General features: G+C 29.6%; 2 protein-coding genes across 3 annotated transcripts; both read right to left on the reverse strand.

The window, feature by feature from the left end:
* Nucleotides 1–6,605: 6,605 nt before the first annotated feature.
* Nucleotides 6,606–10,293, reverse strand: LOC127788916 (NAC domain-containing protein 90-like). Of its 2 annotated transcripts, none has more exons than XM_052317598.1 (3): nucleotides 10,035–10,293; nucleotides 9,117–9,499; nucleotides 6,606–7,112 (listed from the first exon to the last, which is right to left on the reverse strand). In XM_052317598.1, exons 1-3 carry the CDS (start codon nucleotides 10,195–10,197, stop codon nucleotides 6,726–6,728), a joined length of 933 nt encoding a protein of 310 aa, XP_052173558.1. In that variant the 5' UTR covers nucleotides 10,198–10,293; the 3' UTR covers nucleotides 6,606–6,725. The 2 variants fall into 2 exon arrangements, with proteins under 2 accessions (XP_052173558.1, XP_052173560.1); XM_052317600.1 differs by having other exon boundaries at nucleotides 9,117–9,496; nucleotides 10,035–10,292.
* A 5,215-nt stretch (nucleotides 10,294–15,508) lies between these two features.
* Nucleotides 15,509–17,084, reverse strand: LOC127788940 (NAC domain-containing protein 90-like). Its single transcript, XM_052317654.1, has 3 exons — nucleotides 16,773–17,084; nucleotides 16,151–16,446; nucleotides 15,509–15,941 (listed from the first exon to the last, which is right to left on the reverse strand). The coding sequence occupies exons 1-3, from the start codon at nucleotides 16,927–16,929 to the stop codon at nucleotides 15,636–15,638; spliced, it is 759 nt and encodes a 252-aa protein (XP_052173614.1). The 5' UTR covers nucleotides 16,930–17,084; the 3' UTR covers nucleotides 15,509–15,635.
* Nucleotides 17,085–18,446: the final 1,362 nt, after the last annotated feature.

Raw genomic sequence — 18,446 nt, forward strand, 5'->3', positions numbered from 1 at the left:
TTAAGTCAATAAGATAAAAAGGATATTTTATTATTATATAAGATATAATAATAAATATATATTTAGATAAGATATATTTATTTTTAATTAGGCAAAGATTGTGAATGCATTTATAATATGTAATAATGATATTTATAAGAATGCATTTATGAAATAATGATATTTGGTTCTCTTTGACAGTCTTCTTTAATAATTCTATCAGGCAAAATGTCTAATATAGCATTGTTTAATTTTAGCAATCATAATAATTAATTAAAATAAAAATAATGATAAGTTGAACATTTTTATGTGGTCCAACCACACTATTCCATTTACTAAAGATAACAAAAAATAACTATCATTTCATTATTTAGTCAATTAGTCTATTGATGAAGAAGTGATATATATATATATATATATATATTAAGAGGTGAAAAATATTTTATACTTTGAAACAATTATATTATTATGTTTAAATCAATCACATACATAAGGGTATGCAAAAGTTTGGTTTAATCGAAATAACCAAATGGAACTGATTGAAATTGTCGGTTCGATTCAATTTCAATTAAGAGTTGGATCGGTTCAATTATCATATTTGATCATTTTAATTATTTCAATTTGGTTCAATTTTTATATTGAATAATCAAAATAACCAAACAAACCCCAAAAAAATATTTTTTCAGTTTTTTTTAGTTTTTTAGATTTTTTTTCAGTTTTTTTGGGTTTTTCCGATTTGTTCAATTCAGTTTTTTTTCCCTTTTTCAAATTTTTTTTGATGTATTTATTTAATTTTTTTCAATTTTCAGTCTATTTGATTCGATTTGAATTTTTTACACAAATTTAGTTTGTTCAATTTTAATATTTTAAATAATTCAACAACCGAACCGACTAAATATTCTCTCTAGTCACATATATACTATATGCTTATAAATATATTATATTCTTATAACTAATTCATAACAACATGAGATTGATTTGGAAAGTAGTAAGAGAATTTAAACATAATAATATACCGAGGAAAAGACTTTTGGAACAATTTATAGAAAATAAAAATAAAAAAGGAAGCAATCTTTTATTGGATCTTCTTCTGAGGACACCTTCCCTTCACTTTCCTGCTTCACAAGACATTCTTTTTCGTGGAAATTGCAGGAATATTCAAGTGACGAGCTTTAGCGACCAATAATTGTCGCTAAATGTAGTGCTTTTTGCCGACAAATAGAGATGCTTTCGTCACTAGAAGTGCAATTATTATTTTTTACTTTAAGAACTATACGCGACCAAGAGCCAAAGACCAGCACCATATGGGAAAGTGCACTGAGATATGGCAAAAGAAACTAGCAAAGTAATGTATCCAACTAAATTATTATTATTATTTTTTATGAATTTAGACTCAAATTTAGATATTTTTAATTAATATGTAACAATAACTTAATGAAATGAACTATTAAATACAATTGAAAAGAAACAAATGAAGAATCAATATGGAGAACATTGATTTAGTATTTGCAACACTTTTTTTAAAGAAAGATAGAAAAAAAAAAACCTTTGTAGATATAGCTTTCATCACATGGTGGCAAATTTGTTCATTTCAAGGTTATTTTTCAATGGCCACTTTTTCTTAAGGTAGTTTTGGCAAAATATGTGGGACTGATCAAGAGAATCTAATGAGAACTTAACTCACTCTTGTTATTTAATTGGAATGAGGTCAAAAATTCTTTAATCGGATCAGATCAATAATGATATCCCTAATAAGTTATAAATAAGGTTGGACGAGAGATGTTATTTATATTACATCTTTAATTCCCTTAATCTTTTTCTCTCTCTCTCTCTCTCTCTCCATATATATATTATTTATATATAAATATATTATCTATTTCATTAAACATAAAAAATATATAAATATATAACAAGTATTTTTTTTATATACACACAACACACATATATAAATATAATTTTCAAATCTTATAGGAGAATGAGTTTAGGCCTTAATTAGTGTGTGTTATCAACCCCTATATATATACACCTAAAGGTAGAGCATACTTTTGTTGTTCCATGGAGATGGGGAACCAGTATCGAAAAGAAAGTCAAGGAAGAAGGACCATCAACCCTCATTGAAATGTGAGGAAAAAAGAAGTAGAAAATTAAACTATTTTTTTATATAAGCTTAATATGATCTTTCCTAAAGGATCCCTTGTATGTAATGTTGTTGGTTAAGTTGCAATTATATATTTTAAAAAAAAAGCCCATCAATGCATATTCATCCACTAAAATACTCAATTAATATTAATTTTTACATCACGAGAATGTGACACTAAGTTAGTTTTTTAATGAGTTTTTATTAAATTTAAACAGTAAAATAATATCACGAGAATGTGACACTAAGTTAGTTTTCTAATGAGTTTTTATTAAATTTAAATAGTAAAATAATTTTTTTTTCATCTATATATATATTATAACAAAATAGTCGCCAAATCCATTTCCCGCCCATTTTCAGTTTCTATTTTGATATTTTATTATATTTTGTTTATTTTTTTCTTACTCAAAATAGAATTTTTGTAGATCATTAATTAAGCCTAGATTTGTGAAAAAACGTGTAATTCATGGAACTTGTAGATAATTTTTTTTAGTAGAAAAATGCTTAGAGAATATGTAAGCATGGTATATGAAGAGACAAGATTTAATTCATATTATTAATTCTTAAATATTAATATAAAATTTTAATTGAAATAAATTACAGAAAAATAAAAAAATTTTAAATCTGGAGAAATCTTGAGATATCAGATAAGACCATCGGATACCGGCTGTCAAGTAAATTTTTTTAAAAAATAAATTTAATTTTTTATTTTATTTAACGCAATTTATCTCTTATTCTTTTTCAATAAAACCATCACTCAAAACTCTAAAACCCTTAATTAGTTTCAAAACCATGCAAAAAACATACAAATTTTATATATGTTTATGTTATTACTTAATTTTGAAAAATAATTATTTGGTAGGTCATGTTAAATTAGTTATTTAGGCAAAATTGGATTATTTTAAATAAGTCGTTTAAGTTATTTTGACAAAATTAATATTTTGTATAGACTATTTATATTTATTATATGTTGTCATATTTCTTTTGAAAAATTTATTATGTTTTATATTTTTATTATTGACAGTAGAAATATGTGAAGTCATATATGGATAATTAATTTTGAAAATATGATTATTATCATTTATATAATTAATTGATTATTTAAATTATCTTTATTTTTTATATATAGTTTAATTAATTTAAATTTATTTTTTATAATTTTAAATGTTATAATTTTATTTTTTAATATCTTTTTTTGTTACTTTCTTAAAAATTTGACCTGTTTTGAATGTGGTGATTGATTGTCACGAGAAATATGTGAAGTCATGTATGGATAATCAATTTCAAAAATTTGATTATTATCATTTATATAATTAATTAATTATTTAAATTATCTTTATCTTATAAATATTTAATTTTATTTTATTATAATTTTAAATATTATAATTTTATATATAACTTAATTAATTATTATCTTTTATTTAATTAGTTTAACCGTATTTTCTTATTTTCAACTAATTAGTTTTAACTGTGTTTCTGGTTTGTCAATGTAAATGAATTTTGTGTAACAGTTTAATTCTTTGGAAGTCGTCCTAGCGTTAAAATTTTCAACTAATAGTTATTTTTTAACTTAAAGTTTTCTAAGAGGAATATGTAAAATCATGTATGGATAATCAATTTTGAAAATTTGATTATTATTATTTATATAATTAATTGATTATTTAAATTATCTTTATTTTATATATAGTTTAATTAATTTATTTTTTTATAATTTTAAATGTTATAGTTTTTTATAATTTTATAGTTTAATTAATTTAATTTTTTTAATTTTAAATGCTATAATTTTATATATAACTCAATTGATTATTATCATTTATTTAATTAGTTTAGCCGGGTTTTTGGTTTTCAAGCAATTAATTTTAATCGTGTTTTCAGTTTGTCAATGTAAACAGATTTTGTGTAACAATTTAATTTTTTGGAAGTCGTCCTACCATTAAGTTTTCCAGTTAATAGTTATTTTTCATTTTATTATTTTTATTCTTTCGAAAAATTTTGACCTATCTTAAATGTGGTAATTAATTGTCAAGATGTGAAATCATGTATAGATAATCAATTTTAAAATTTTGATTATTATAATTTATATAATTAATTAATTATTTAAATTATCTTTATTTTATATATATCATTTAATTAATTTAAATTTAATTTTTAAATAATTCGTTTAAGTTATTTTAACAAAATTAATATTTTGTATAGGCTACTTATATTTATTATATGTTCTCATATTTCTTTTGAAAAATTATTATGTTTTATATTTTTATTACCGTCAGAAAAAATATGTGAAGTCATATATGGATAATTAATTTTAAAAATTTAATTATTATCATTTATATAATTAATTGATTATTTAAATTATCTTTATTTTTTTATATATAGTTTAATTAATTTAACTTTATTTTTTTATAATTTTAAATAAAAATATTTTGTATAGGCTATTTATATTTATCATATGTTGTCATATTTATTTTAAAAAATTTATTATATTTTATATTTTTATTATTAGCAGGAGAAATATGTGAAGTCATATATGAATAATTAATTTTAAAATTTTGATTATTATCATTTATATAATTAATTGATTATTTAAATTATTTTTATTTTTATATATATAGTTTAATTAATTTATTTTTTTATAATTTTAAATGTTATAATTTTATATATAGCTTAAATATTATAATTTTATTTTTTAACTTTTTTTTTGTTGCTTTCTTAAAAATTTGACATGTCTTGAATATAATGATTGATTGAAAGGAATAATATGTGAAGTCATATAATTAATATGGATAATCAACTTTGAAATTTTGATTATTATCATTTATATAATTAATTGATTATTTAAATTATCTTTATTTTATATATAACTTAATTAATTAATTTTTTTAAATTTTAAATGTTATAATTTTATTTTTTAACTTTATTTGCAAACGTAGTGAAGTTTTTAGTGTGATTAAGTTGGTAATTAACCTTAATTTGATCTCTAAGTGCACATGTATGCTAGAAGCAAGTCAAGTTAGTATAGTGTTTAAGGTTTTAAGGTTTGCAATGTGTTAAGAATGACTATGTGCTAAAACACGTTATAACGTGTTATGCCTACCTTTCTCAATAGCAAGAGTCTGATCTTCATTGAAAGATTGAAAAAATCGAAATTGAAGAGGAAAATGTGTTTCATCATTTTTCAGAATTTAATATCTATATATATTTGTAAAATAAGTTTGGGTTCCTAATATGTATGACGTAAGTACTAATTAATGACATTATATTCTAGATTTCTTCATCTAATGATAAAGTTACTACGTTGTTGAAGTTGAGTTGTGAGTTATACATACATTGGAAAACTATGAAAGGTGTTTTGCCAAAAGGGCTCTCCTTGGCGATTTGTTAACTAATGCAACTAAGAAGATTCAATCGATGATTAAGAAGAAGGATAACTGAAAAAAGTTTATCTGATTAGTTTCAGATTACAATGTTTTTTTTTTTTTTGTTATGACCTATTCCTATAAAACTTTTGAGGTTGTTTTGTTAATTGCTACTAAATTTTATTTGTTGACTTTTGTTATAATTTCTTATGCAAGGTAAACTTGGTTTGCTAATTTTTTATTTCTAAATATTTTGGTTGTTGCTGGATTTATATTTAGGCAATTTGTTTGATCTACATGTTTTTTGTTTTCTTTTATTATTTAGTTTTTTTTTTTAACTGATTCATACTAATGTATTTGCTCATTTTTTTATATTTTTTCACTTCTATTTATTTGTATATTTTTTTTAATCTACTAATTTATAGTGGGTGTTTAACGTTCCTACATTCTTACCTGCATTCTTTTTTTTTTCACTGCACAAATTATTTTTTTCAGCACAAGAATTTATCATAATTAAGCTATAGTTTAATAACATATACGATATTGAAATCATAATGAACGAGAAATATTTCCAATCAAATAATTAATAAAATGAATCAAGAAATCATCATTTATACTGAGTAATCAACTACCATGCTACTGAGAGTTCAGAATAAGACATGCCACATTTTTAGTATTTCGTGCATCAAAGTGAAAATAGTGTGTTAGAAATGGTAGACGTTAACCTCACTCTAACAAGTCACGAATACTATAGACGTTGAATACAATCTTTTATTAAAAACACATATACATATTCCGAAATAATTGAATAACTAATTTTGTTGTATGTTTGTTCATTTCTCATGGTTGCAATATGATTATTTTGTTTATTTTCTACTTATTTATTATGATGTTAATTTGTTATAATTATTAAATTATGTAACTTTCGTTTTAATGATTATTTTCTTTCTTGCGATATCCGTGCATCGCACGGGTGATGCACTAGTTTTTTATTATAATGAGAGTATAAGTCTAACGAAAAAACCACCATACTTGACTATCAATTAAAATCAGAGGAAAATTGCACCAAGAAAAACTCCAGAAGAGACCACAGATAAAAGACCAACTTGATTCCTTAGTCCAACCCACAAACGAAATCAAAATCCAAGTAATATTGACTAAATTAAGGTAGAAAGTAAAGACATTTGCCAAAATTATAACAAGTCTACCTCGAAAGGACAAAGCAACAAACCTAAAGACCACCAAAGTCATAACTAGTACAACCAACTATTATTTTTTAACTCTTGATCTTCTCCTAAAAGCCAATCCAGATGTTTGAGATCCCCCATAGCATCAATGTTATCAGAAGCCATATTCCAGTGACCATGATGATGATGATCACTAAGTACTAATCCTGCTGCAGTAGTAGTTAAACAGTAGTGATTAATTTCGCTATAATTATTCTCTCTCTCTTGCAGTAAGGCTGTTCTCTGATCCATCTCTGAGACGTTCTGGTGATCATGATGAGATGTTGTTGCCCCATAAGGTAGTTGGCGGGGCACCACTTTTGGGGTTGCCGCCGCCCCTGGCGGCCGCCTCTCATACGCGTGGGAGCTTTTTGATTTTGTGTACAGTCTGCAGAGGCTGAACTCTCTTCTTAACTGCAAACCACAAGTTGAAAATATATATTGATCACAGTATATACCATGTTGAGATTGCTTTGAATTTCAATTTAAATTATGATAAAATTGTATAAAATTTAAAATTTAGTGGGTTACTACTGTATAAAACAAATTTTTATACACAAAAACATAAATTAACAGATCATTATATAGAGGCTTGAAGAAAAAATTCAATGATATATAGAGAATGGTCTACTCTCATTAATTAATAATGCAGATGTGTATATAGAAGACCAAGATAGACTAATGTACTATGATTTAAACCACATGTATATCATGAAACAGATTGATAAATACTTGTTGCAAAGAGAAATATCTTCTCATCATAACTGCAGATGTGTCCACAGATCAAGACCAAGACAAAATAATGTTCTATATATGATTTAGACCCCATGCATGAAACAAATTAATAATTAATAAATTCTTGTGGTCATATTCTTGAAATCACTCCACGTACGTGCATGGGTTGTGTTTGAATTAGCTCTTTTGTGTTATTTATCATTTATTATTTTGTTAAAGAATTATTAGTTAGAAGTGTTTAGATATATCAGGTGGATTATTTGGACAAAAAATTGGAAGAAGATGAAAAAGCACTTCAGTTACAAGTATTTCAAATTACAGTATTAGAGCAGTTTTAATGTTGGACACCAAATTCAGCACCAATTTGATATGTTCAATAGCGATTTACACCAAATTTTTTAATACCAAATTAGTGTTGTCTCCAATGTCTAACATCAAATTGGTGTAAAAGAGAATCTTTAGAGAATATTTTATAAATAAATATTTAATAAATATTAATTACTTTATTTTTCTATTAAGTAATTATTAAAATAAAAAATTCATATACATAAATAAGAATAGTTCATTTTATATTAACATGGTATTTATAAAATATATTAAATATTTTAAAATATATTCAATATTATACTCAATTCATAGATCTTAATAAAATATTTCCATTGCTATATATTTTTTATAATAATTTAATTTATATTTCTAATTATTAATCAAAATATACAAATATAATAAAAATGATAAAGGATATTAAGGGAATAAGTTGTTTTAAAGTTATACAAAAAGAGGTAAAATTGAAAATAAAATGAAAAATAAAATTTGGTGTTGATGAATAGTATAACACCAAATTTGGTGTTACACTATTCACTCAACACCAAATTTGGTGATTGAAAATTATGCCCAACACTATTTTGTTGTATTTGTTGGTGAGATTTTTGTGCCAAATTGCAATTGGCGCTGCAATTGGCGCATTCGTTGGAGATGCTCTTAGAAGTCTCTCTATCTAAGCATAATTTTAATTAATTTATTTTTCATAAGAATCTCTCTCTCTCTCTATATATATAGTACCATTGATCTAACAGTGGAAGAAATTAAGTACTAGCTATATATATGGTATATATTAAGTGTTTCCATGGTTCAAGTAGACTTGGTAATCAAATCGAAACCAATAAAATTGAATCTATTATCAATTTAGTTTGACTTTTTCTGATTTGGTTTCATCCTAAGTTCATTTTGTTTTTTATTTAAATTTAGTTTCTTAGTTTTGGGTATGATTTTTTACTCTACTTTGTCCAAAGGTTATAAACAGAACATGACAATACAATGTTAGGTGAGGTGCCAAATTACTTAATGTATTTTGGAATGAGCCTTAAATTGGCTCTTTTAGTTTTTAAAAGAGTAAATGAGTTATCTTCACACTTGAGGTATTACCAACTCTTATAATAGAGGTTATTTAAATGTCATCTAATTAATGATATTTATATTTAATTAATAAAAACCCCCAAATCAAACTCTACCAAAATCAAACCCAAATTAATTAATTAGAACCCTAAAGTATTACACATATTTTGCTATTAGGGTTTTTAGATTGCAAATGACTTTATAAATATAACAACGAGGGGGATTATGGTTAGGAATTGACTCAAATTTGAGTTATATGTGTGTGTGTGTGTGTACTTGTGTGCATACCTTAGGAGTTGCAGTACTACCGGTGGTAGTTGAGGCTTGTTGATCAATGGCTCTATATTCATTCATCTTCCATTTAGTTTTGATCCCGCAAGGAGCTCTCCCCATGTAGAACACCATGGTTCTCTTCTCTCCGATGATTCGGACGACGTTTGACATTATTGACGAAGAGGACGACGACGAAGAATACACATACCCAACATTCCCCGTTGCCTTCCAGTACCCTGAAGCTGTCAGCCTGTTTTGCCTTCCAGGGGCTCGACCCGATTCCCTCTCTGCATGATCATGATCGTGGTGATCCTGACGATGCTGATGATGATCCTGCCCAGGGATGAAGAAAAACCACGGCTCCGTGTCTTTGCCACAAAGATCTCCTGCATGTTCTGCTGCCACACAACCAAGCGATCATCAAAGCCGCGACACAAAACTGAAAACTAACTTGATTGATTGATGATTTAGCCTTCTCGTTGATTTAGATGAGCAGAGATGATTATGAAGAAGAGAAAGAAAACTAATTAGACCTCGAGATCTCTTACTTTCCCTTTTCAATCAATATTGGAGTAAAGTTATAGTGATAATGATTGATCTTTGTCTTTTCTGGTATTTCCTTCATTTTTTGTCATTTCCTTTATCTTTTTGTCATTTCTAATAGATACAAGAGGATAAGAGTTGAAGAAGTTAACAAATAAAAGGGACGATGCATGTCCTTCTATATCCTGATACATAATAATACATAAATAGTTTCATCCTACGTAGCACCAACTATATATATATATTAATAAAAATGGAAGAACAGATTGAAGAATATATAATATTACAAATTCAACCCATTTGGAAGATATGTATATATATATATATATATATAAATTAGTGATTAGAGAAATTAAGGAAAAAATCAATTAAGGAAAGGGAAGAACAGACGTGGGAGATCCCAAGGGTTGAACTGATAGATGTAAAGAACCGGAATAACCAGTTCCAGGTCCCGTCTCTTTCCTTCTATCTTCTTCGGCAGATAGAATAGAAGCAACTCCTCTTCAGTTGGGTAGAATCTGAACCCTGGTGCCAGCCCCAGCCAATTATCCATGAATGCCACCTCTCTCTCTCTCTCTCTCTCGAAATCAACTCCTATATTTCTTGGGCTACTTAAAGGTTTTGTGCCAGATTTCACATGGGTTTTGGCTTCATATATATATATATATATATATATACACACGCGCACACACACACAACATGAAAGGCCAAAGTACGTGGGAGGAGAGAGAGAGAGAGATTGGTCAACATTCCAGTGAGGTTGCATTGCATGGAAGCTTCAATGTGGAATGAATTATATGAATCTGCAAGGCTGAAAATCTTATAGCGGCCTTGTTGATTGCTGGGATGTGTTCACACACTTGACTGGGACCTAAACCTCATTGTTGCCATCATAGAATTTTCCTTTGTTCAAATAATACACCTACAACCCGACAAATCTTTCTCATTCTCTCTCTCAAACCCATCAAATCTTTCTCATTCTCATTCTCTGTCTCATCCTTTACGTCCACAGAGACCGTTCCTAAATTTCTAATTTTTAGTCTCTAAATTCTAAATTCTTCAATGCGCACAGCGGGGCATAATTTCAAATGGTATTCAGTAGTAATGATAGGTCATTTACATGAAGAGTTACTAATGACTCATGCCTATCACATCATATTCTAGTTAATACTTTTGACTGTCCAATCTATGACCAATTAATGCTTATTTCAAACTCTACATTTAAAGCCCTTCAAACACAATGTCGTGACATTTCTCGAAAAGGAGTAATTTATTGTATTTTTTTCTAAATTTATGTATTATATCTTTCTTATAGTATAGAGTGTCATACTTTTTTTGTCCAATAAGACCATCTCTAAAGCAGAGGGAAAATTCTCGCTAAGTTAAAATTTGAGAAGAGAAAATTGTAGAAATCATCTCTAATGAGCCTTTCTATCTACCTTCTCTTTCCTCAAATTTTTATTGAACTTCAAATGACTCGTTAGAGTTGAGGAGTGAAAATTTATTCCCTACTGCATTTTCCAACGGCTCTATTGTCGATCTGAAATTTGAAGTAGACGTCGCCGGCGAGAAGCAGCAATAGCTACCAACGATGACAGCAACCAATAACGACGACTATCTTCAATCCATCTCCCTATTTTACAACCCATCAAATCTTTTTCATTCTTTCTTTTATCCTTTACGTTCGGAGACACCGTCGCTAAATTTCTAAGTTTTAGTCTCTATGTTCTAAATTCTTGAATGCGCAGCGCGGGGCATAATTTCAATTGGCATTCAGTAGTAATGACAGGTCATTTACATGAAGAGTTATTAAGGACTCATGCCTATCACATCATATTCTAGTTAATACATTTGACTGTCCAATCTATGACCAATTAATGCTTATTTCAAACTCTATATTTAAAGCCCTTCAAACACAATGTCGTGACATTTCTTGAAAAGGAATAATCTATTGTATTTTTTTCTAAATTTATATATTCTATCTTTCTTATAGTACAGAGTGTCATACTTTTTCGTCCAATAAGGCTATCTCTAACGCGGAGGAAAAATCCTCTCTAAATTAAAATTTGAGGAGAAAATTGTAGAAATCTTCTCTAATGGGCCTTTCTACCTACCTTTTCTCTCCCAAAATTTTTATTGAACTTCAAATAACTCGATAGAGTTGAGGAGTGAAAATTTGTTCCTTACTACATTTTTCCAATGGCTCTGTTGTAGATCTGAAATTTGAAGAAGACGTTGGCGAGGAATAGCAACGACGATGACAAAAAGTAGAGACAGCAACGAGAAGTAGAAGCAGCTACCAATGACGGCGATGACAACAACCAACAGCGACGACCATCTTCAACCCACCTCCCTATCTGATCACTCTCTATTGTATTATAAATAAATCACTCTATTTTTAACTTGTCTCGAAAATTGTGCGTTCTCCAATCCATATTTTCTATTTTCCTCTCTATTTCATTTCCTATTTCATTTATTTATTTTTATAAACTTTAATTCTATTTATTTTACTTTATTTATAATTTTAACACAAACACAAAATTAATTAAATACACAAATATATACAAAATAATCAGATACACACATAAACAAAATTAATAATTAAATACACAAAATCAATAATTAAATATAAATATATATATATATATAGTACTAGAATGCTGATAAGAGTTGGGATGAGAGAAGATGGGGTCTTGCTTGATAAGGAACTGTGGGGGTACGTAGTCTTAAAAATCGTATAGATTTAATGGTTAATGTATTTTGTGAGATGGTTGGTCGTCTAATCTTTTTCAAAAATCGTATAGATTTAATGGTTAATGTATTTTGTGAGATGGTTGGTCGTCTAATCTTTTTCAAATCAATGATGTAAAGAATGTTTATAGACGTGACGTATTTTATATCGTTGCTTTAAATTAGGGATGATGAGGGTGCCGATGTGATATAGGGTGACCTTCACTATCCCTAAACCCACGTCTCAAACACAGGCCCCGGCAAGGGTGTCGCCCTAAGCATAAAGTATTTTTTTATATGACTTATTTTACAATAATAAATAAAAAATTATAAAATAAAAAACATATAATTAAAAATATATATATAGAGGAGCCTATTATGAAGAGTCAGGCTGATCATGACGTTCATGCTAATTAATCAGGTATTGGAAACCTGATAGAGGTGGTTGATGAGTCATCATCGATTACTGAGGATTTAGGGAGGTGACTAAATGCTTCCTTATGGTTAAGTTTGACATTTTGAAAAGAATCAGCTTAAGACATAGGTCACTAAAGCCTATGGCTTGGGCTCCCAAAAAGGGAGGCCCAAATAAATTGCACGCCAGAAGCAGCTAGAATAGTTGGAAGGCTTGGCAAGAATAGCCAAGCACCACAACCTTGTCAATAGCTTGGGAATCAAGCACCACAATTTTGTCAATAGCTATTGAAAATGTAATTAAGAATTTCACATGTTTTGGGTGCCCGGCAAAGGCAATGAAATCCTTCTTGCTCTTGAATATAATCAAGAAGCATGGATGAACCTTTGTCTCGGCATTTCCAGACTTTCAATGTCCCATATTAAAGGACTTTGAGTGTTACATGTACTAGAGGTATAAACCCAATGAAATGACAATCTTCTCCATCTCCTTCATGAGCTCTTCCACAGCCACGCCGTCTTTGAACTTGGCCATCACCAAGTGCTTGAACTCTACCGCCATGGCTGCTGTTGAACCAATCTACAAGATGGGCGGCCAAAGGCACAAATGTATACACATTATTGATCGAAAAAAATGTTGTCTACAATTAGTCTTAAGAGAAGCCTAGACGCCGACAAGATGCGGTCATCGACATGAGGAAAGAGACGAGGTGGACACGCGATTGCCGATCAAGGTTCATGCAGACTCAAGACGACAGCCAACAAGAGAGAGAGAGAGAGAGGGTCCTGCCTTGAGAGAAAGTTCTTCGACTACTTCTACTGTTTGTCATTGATAGCATTCTTGTTTAATTTTCTATTGTGTCACATATGATGCCACTTATTGTATTTTGGTCAACAACTTAAATAGAATAATATGTACAAAATATATTATAAAATGAAAAAAAAAAGTTATTATGTAAATATAATATTAAATTTATATATGTATGTATGTGTGTGTGTGTATATATATATTAAAGGGCAGCAGGGGCGTGAGGTAATTAATCCTGTCCCGAAAATGCTAATCAAAGTTTTGTTCCATGCCAACCTAATTCCCAGTCAATTAGGTCGGGTAGGTTGTGCCCTTGTAAAGTCAGGTTTATTTTTTGGCTCATTCCCTACTAATAATACGGCACCCATTTTAGGTGATTCACACTTGAATTAACTTGTTTAAAAGAATAAGAAGAAGCCTTCTCTCTCTATTGTTTTCCATTTTTAGTAAATAAATTGCCATCCACCACTATGTAACAAGAGAAAAATGCGACAATTCGTCATAGTCAAAGAAAAAGAAACATTAGCTTTTACTCTCCCTTTATGGGGTTTTAGATCCCAATTAATATACCAAATTGTAGGGTGCTAATTAATCTATTTTTTTATATATATATTTTCTAAATTTAAAAAGAAAGTAAAATGCTTCTAGTTTTAAAAAAAATAAAAATAAAGATCTAAATTCATATCCAAACTATGAGATCTAGATTTTCTTTAATATATACAAAATATAGAAAGATCTAGAGTAGAATATATAGTACTATTTAACAAGTTTTAATTTGTACCGTGTGGGGTACATCTCAACTCAATTGATGAGTCAAAAACCCCCCCCTCGTTCTCTAGTGCCTTTTAATTATGACCATGGAATGGTTGTTGTTGCTCTCCCACATTTTTTTATTTATAGTTTAGTTTCTTTTTGCATTGCTTGTTTTGATGAGGCTGTGAACTAATTGGTTCATTTTCTAGTCTGAAAGTTGGTTTGTTTTTGGTTGTCTTTGTGGGATATATCTATTGATCTTTTTGTAAACACTTGTACGATTTTCCTTATTAATATATATATTTTCATTTACACAACTCAATTGACATGACATGAGATTATAGTCATTGAAGGATAATAGAGTTTTTAGATGACAAATAACTAAAACTTAATTTTTTGTTAATATGGTCATTAATTAGTTTTTTTGTGTATAAAATATTAATTAGGAGTCTTTAATTAGTTATGAAAAATATATATGAACCATTTTTAAAATATTAATTAAGAGTTCTAGCAAATCACCCTAATCTTTTTATTTAATGCAACTTACCCAAAAATAAAAACATGTCTTTTAAATTTATGCACTTTTAACATTAATTTGAGTGTGTTTTCAATATATGTATAAAAACTATATATTTTTTTATATATAAAAAATGAATATTAGACAGAAAGTGCAATAATTACCCTAAAATTTGATGTAATTGTAAGAATTATATATCCCACATTAGTTTTGAAAATAGCATTTTCCTCCTTACTGTTAAATAAATATACAAAATAACCCTTTTATTCTTCATTATTATTCTTCCTCCTAGCTCTCTCGTCTCTCTCTCTCTCCCCTCCAATCGCCGGCCACTGAAAATCCGGATTCCGTGGAACTCAGATGGTGTTGGATCCAATCTAGATTAACTCCCCTTAATAATTTTGCAGCACATTTGTAAGCATTTTGCAGGGTCACCAAATAATGAACTGCAGTCTCCATCAGTTTCTGCTAAAATCTTTAGAAGAAATTAAGAAACCAACTGAATAATTCTTTCAGACTACATTAACCAACTGATTAGTTCCTTCAGACTACATTTTCTATAATTCATGATGATGATGATGATATACATATATATGTATATAGTTGATCTACCAAAAATCACAAACATCTGATCTAGCAACAGGAAAGAAAGCAAGAATTAAACATATATAATGCATGAAAAGCTTCATATTTCTGCTGTGATACAGATGATCCATATTTCAATCTAATTACGGATGGATCTAATTAATTCATATATTTGATTATTCTGTTAGAACCAGTTCAGTTGATCCCAATCCCACATTGGCTCGTTGATGTCGGCGCTGGCGAAATCCCAGCTACCGGCACTGCCGGCGGTTTGACATGGGTTATTTGCATGGTCGCCGGAGGAGGAGCTCTCACCGGGAGAGTTTGTTCCGATCTCCCTGCTGCTGGCTGCATGGCTGGGATGAGACAAGGCGGATGCCTCGTCGGCGCGGGGAGCTAGGTTGGCCGCTGCCACCGCTGGCCGTCTGTCGAAAGTTCGCAGGCATTTTGATTTCTTGTAAACTCGGCACAGACTGAACTCTTGCCTCAACTGAGGAAAAGAAAAATTGGAACATCAAAAGCACAATCAAATTAAGGAGTAGACAAATAGCCAAGTAATTGTTAAGTTCGGAACGCACACAATGATGACATTTACAAACTAAGACAAGACAATACATAGAAAACCTAGGAACCCTAGTTCGCATGTAGTTAGTTTTATAATAAAAAAAAAATGCAAAATTTTCATTCATCTTGACGGACCTTTGGAACTGCAATATTGGTTGAAGAAGATGCTTCCCCATCAATGGCCCTATATTCATTCATCTTCCACTCGGTTTTCCTCCCAGCCGGAGCTCGACCTCTGTAGAAAACCATGGTTCTCTTGACTCCGATGATTCGATTGCCGGAAGAATACACAAAACCGGGCGACCCCGTAGCTTTCCAGTACCCGGAAATGGTGAGCCGGTTCGGCCGTCCTCCGCTGGCTTCTCGTTCCTGCCTAGGGATAAAGAAAAACCACTGCTCGGAATCTCCCCGGCAGCGCTCTCCGGCGAAGTCTGGTTCCAAAACAACAGTTTTTAATTTAAAGATCCAAGATCATCATGCATCAAATTAACTTGATCAATCCACTCTATGTATGATCAGCCACAAATTTACCCAAACCACAGCGCCACTCTAGTTAAGTATATATGTATATATAGAATTCTATGTAAGGATTCTGCTCGATAGTTAAGGCCATTATAACCTTTTATTGTTGGATCAACTCAAAACAATTAATTCCCGAAAACCCATTTCATATCCAGAAATGTAAAGCAAGAAAAAGAAGAAAATAATTGATCGATCGGAGTAAAGAATAGATATATATATAGAGAGAGATATACACCTGGGAGATCCCATGGATTGAACTGGTAAATGTATAGAACGGGGATGACCCGGTTGAGATCTTGTCTTCCTCCTTCAAGCTTTTGCTGCAGATAAAATGAAATCAACTCTTCTTCAGTTGGGTAGAATCTAAACCCTGGTGGCTGGTCCTGATCCATTAATTAATGGCACCTCCCTCCCTCCCTCTCTCTCTCTCTCTCTTCTGTATATGTAGGCTATATATAAATATAGGTACAATATTATATATATATATATTGTAGTGGTGTATGAGGGTGAATTTGTGACTTGAGAGTGAAGTTTGTGCTGAATCCGGCTTGAGTTTTGGTTTTGGCTTTAAAGGGGGAGAGAGAGTGGGTTTTATAAAGTGTTGGGCAAAGACAAGGAAAGAGAGAGAGAGAGAGAGGCGAGAAAAGCGAGTAGTTTTGGACGGCAGCGGTGGCAGTGGTTGCCCGGAAACTTCCACGCGGCTGGGACGAAGCAAATTCTTCCTCCGTCTACACACCTCCCTATCTCCCCCCTCCACGTGCCCTGCTGCTACTCATCTAAAAGCATAACACCTTCCATTATCAAAGCTCTTGTTACTCTCTATTTACACTTTTTTTTTCATATTTAGAGATTTAATATTTTTATTATTTCAATTACACCTTTTAATATATTTAATTCATTCTTTAAGACACAAAACAGTTATTTATTGACACAATGTAGTGACTGAATCAATATTGTCTTTTTAGTAAAGGATAAAATGGTTTTTTGCCTACTTAAGTTGATCAGGTAACAAGGTGAAATCACCCTATTAATTACACCACCTAAGTGGTTTAAAAAAATAATTATTATCTTATTCTTACATGAATTATTTGTATAAAAAAATTTGTTATTATCTAATTACAATAATAAATTTATAATTACAGATGAGTATCCGTTTTGAGTTTTTAGTCTTTAAAAGATTTATATGAAACTGAAAATAGCCAAGGGCATGGGATGTCTAATGTTTAGGTCAGTCTTCGAAAGAATATGTAGAATTAATAAAAATATAATCTAAATAGAGTTTTAACTAGTCATACCTCAATTAAAAAAATCACTTCCTATTTGAGTTCTTCTATATGATCAGACAGACTTACAGAGTAAGAGCTAAAAAATTAAAATGCCCTCACTCATGTTGCATTGAAAAAATTATAATACAATATGAGCGATGACATTTTAATCTTTTAGCCTCCATTCTATAAGTCTGTCTGTCAACTTATTTGACTCACAAGAATTTTTTTTTTTTATTTATAGAGATTAAAATTGTCAGATAATTTTTTCTTCCTATGTATAGAGATTAAAATTGTCAAACGAAAAGATATTTGAGTTTTTTGGTGTTGTCAAATATGAATATCCAAGCTAAGATCTCGAAAACCCATGAGATGGTCTCTTGAAAGTATCTAAGAAATAATGGCCTCCAGGAAAGTCTTTCATGGACTATTATTAGTCTTTCAGACTTTCTTCTCTAAGCTTCCTGTTCTTGGATCTATCTTCAGTTTGAACTCAATTTCTTAGATAAATGTCGAATTAAACACTAATAAATATCTAACCAATAATGCAATTAATAGCGACTTTATGGGAGGGAGCAATGGTCAGAGATAGATTTGGGGAAGGGCTGAACTGGGCTTCAGCCTATGCCAGCTTTATCCCATAA

The sequence above is a fragment of the Diospyros lotus genome, chromosome 13 (assembly GCF_014633365.1).
Source record: "Diospyros lotus cultivar Yz01 chromosome 13, ASM1463336v1, whole genome shotgun sequence".
Classification (NCBI taxonomy): Eukaryota; Viridiplantae; Streptophyta; class Magnoliopsida; order Ericales; family Ebenaceae; genus Diospyros; species Diospyros lotus.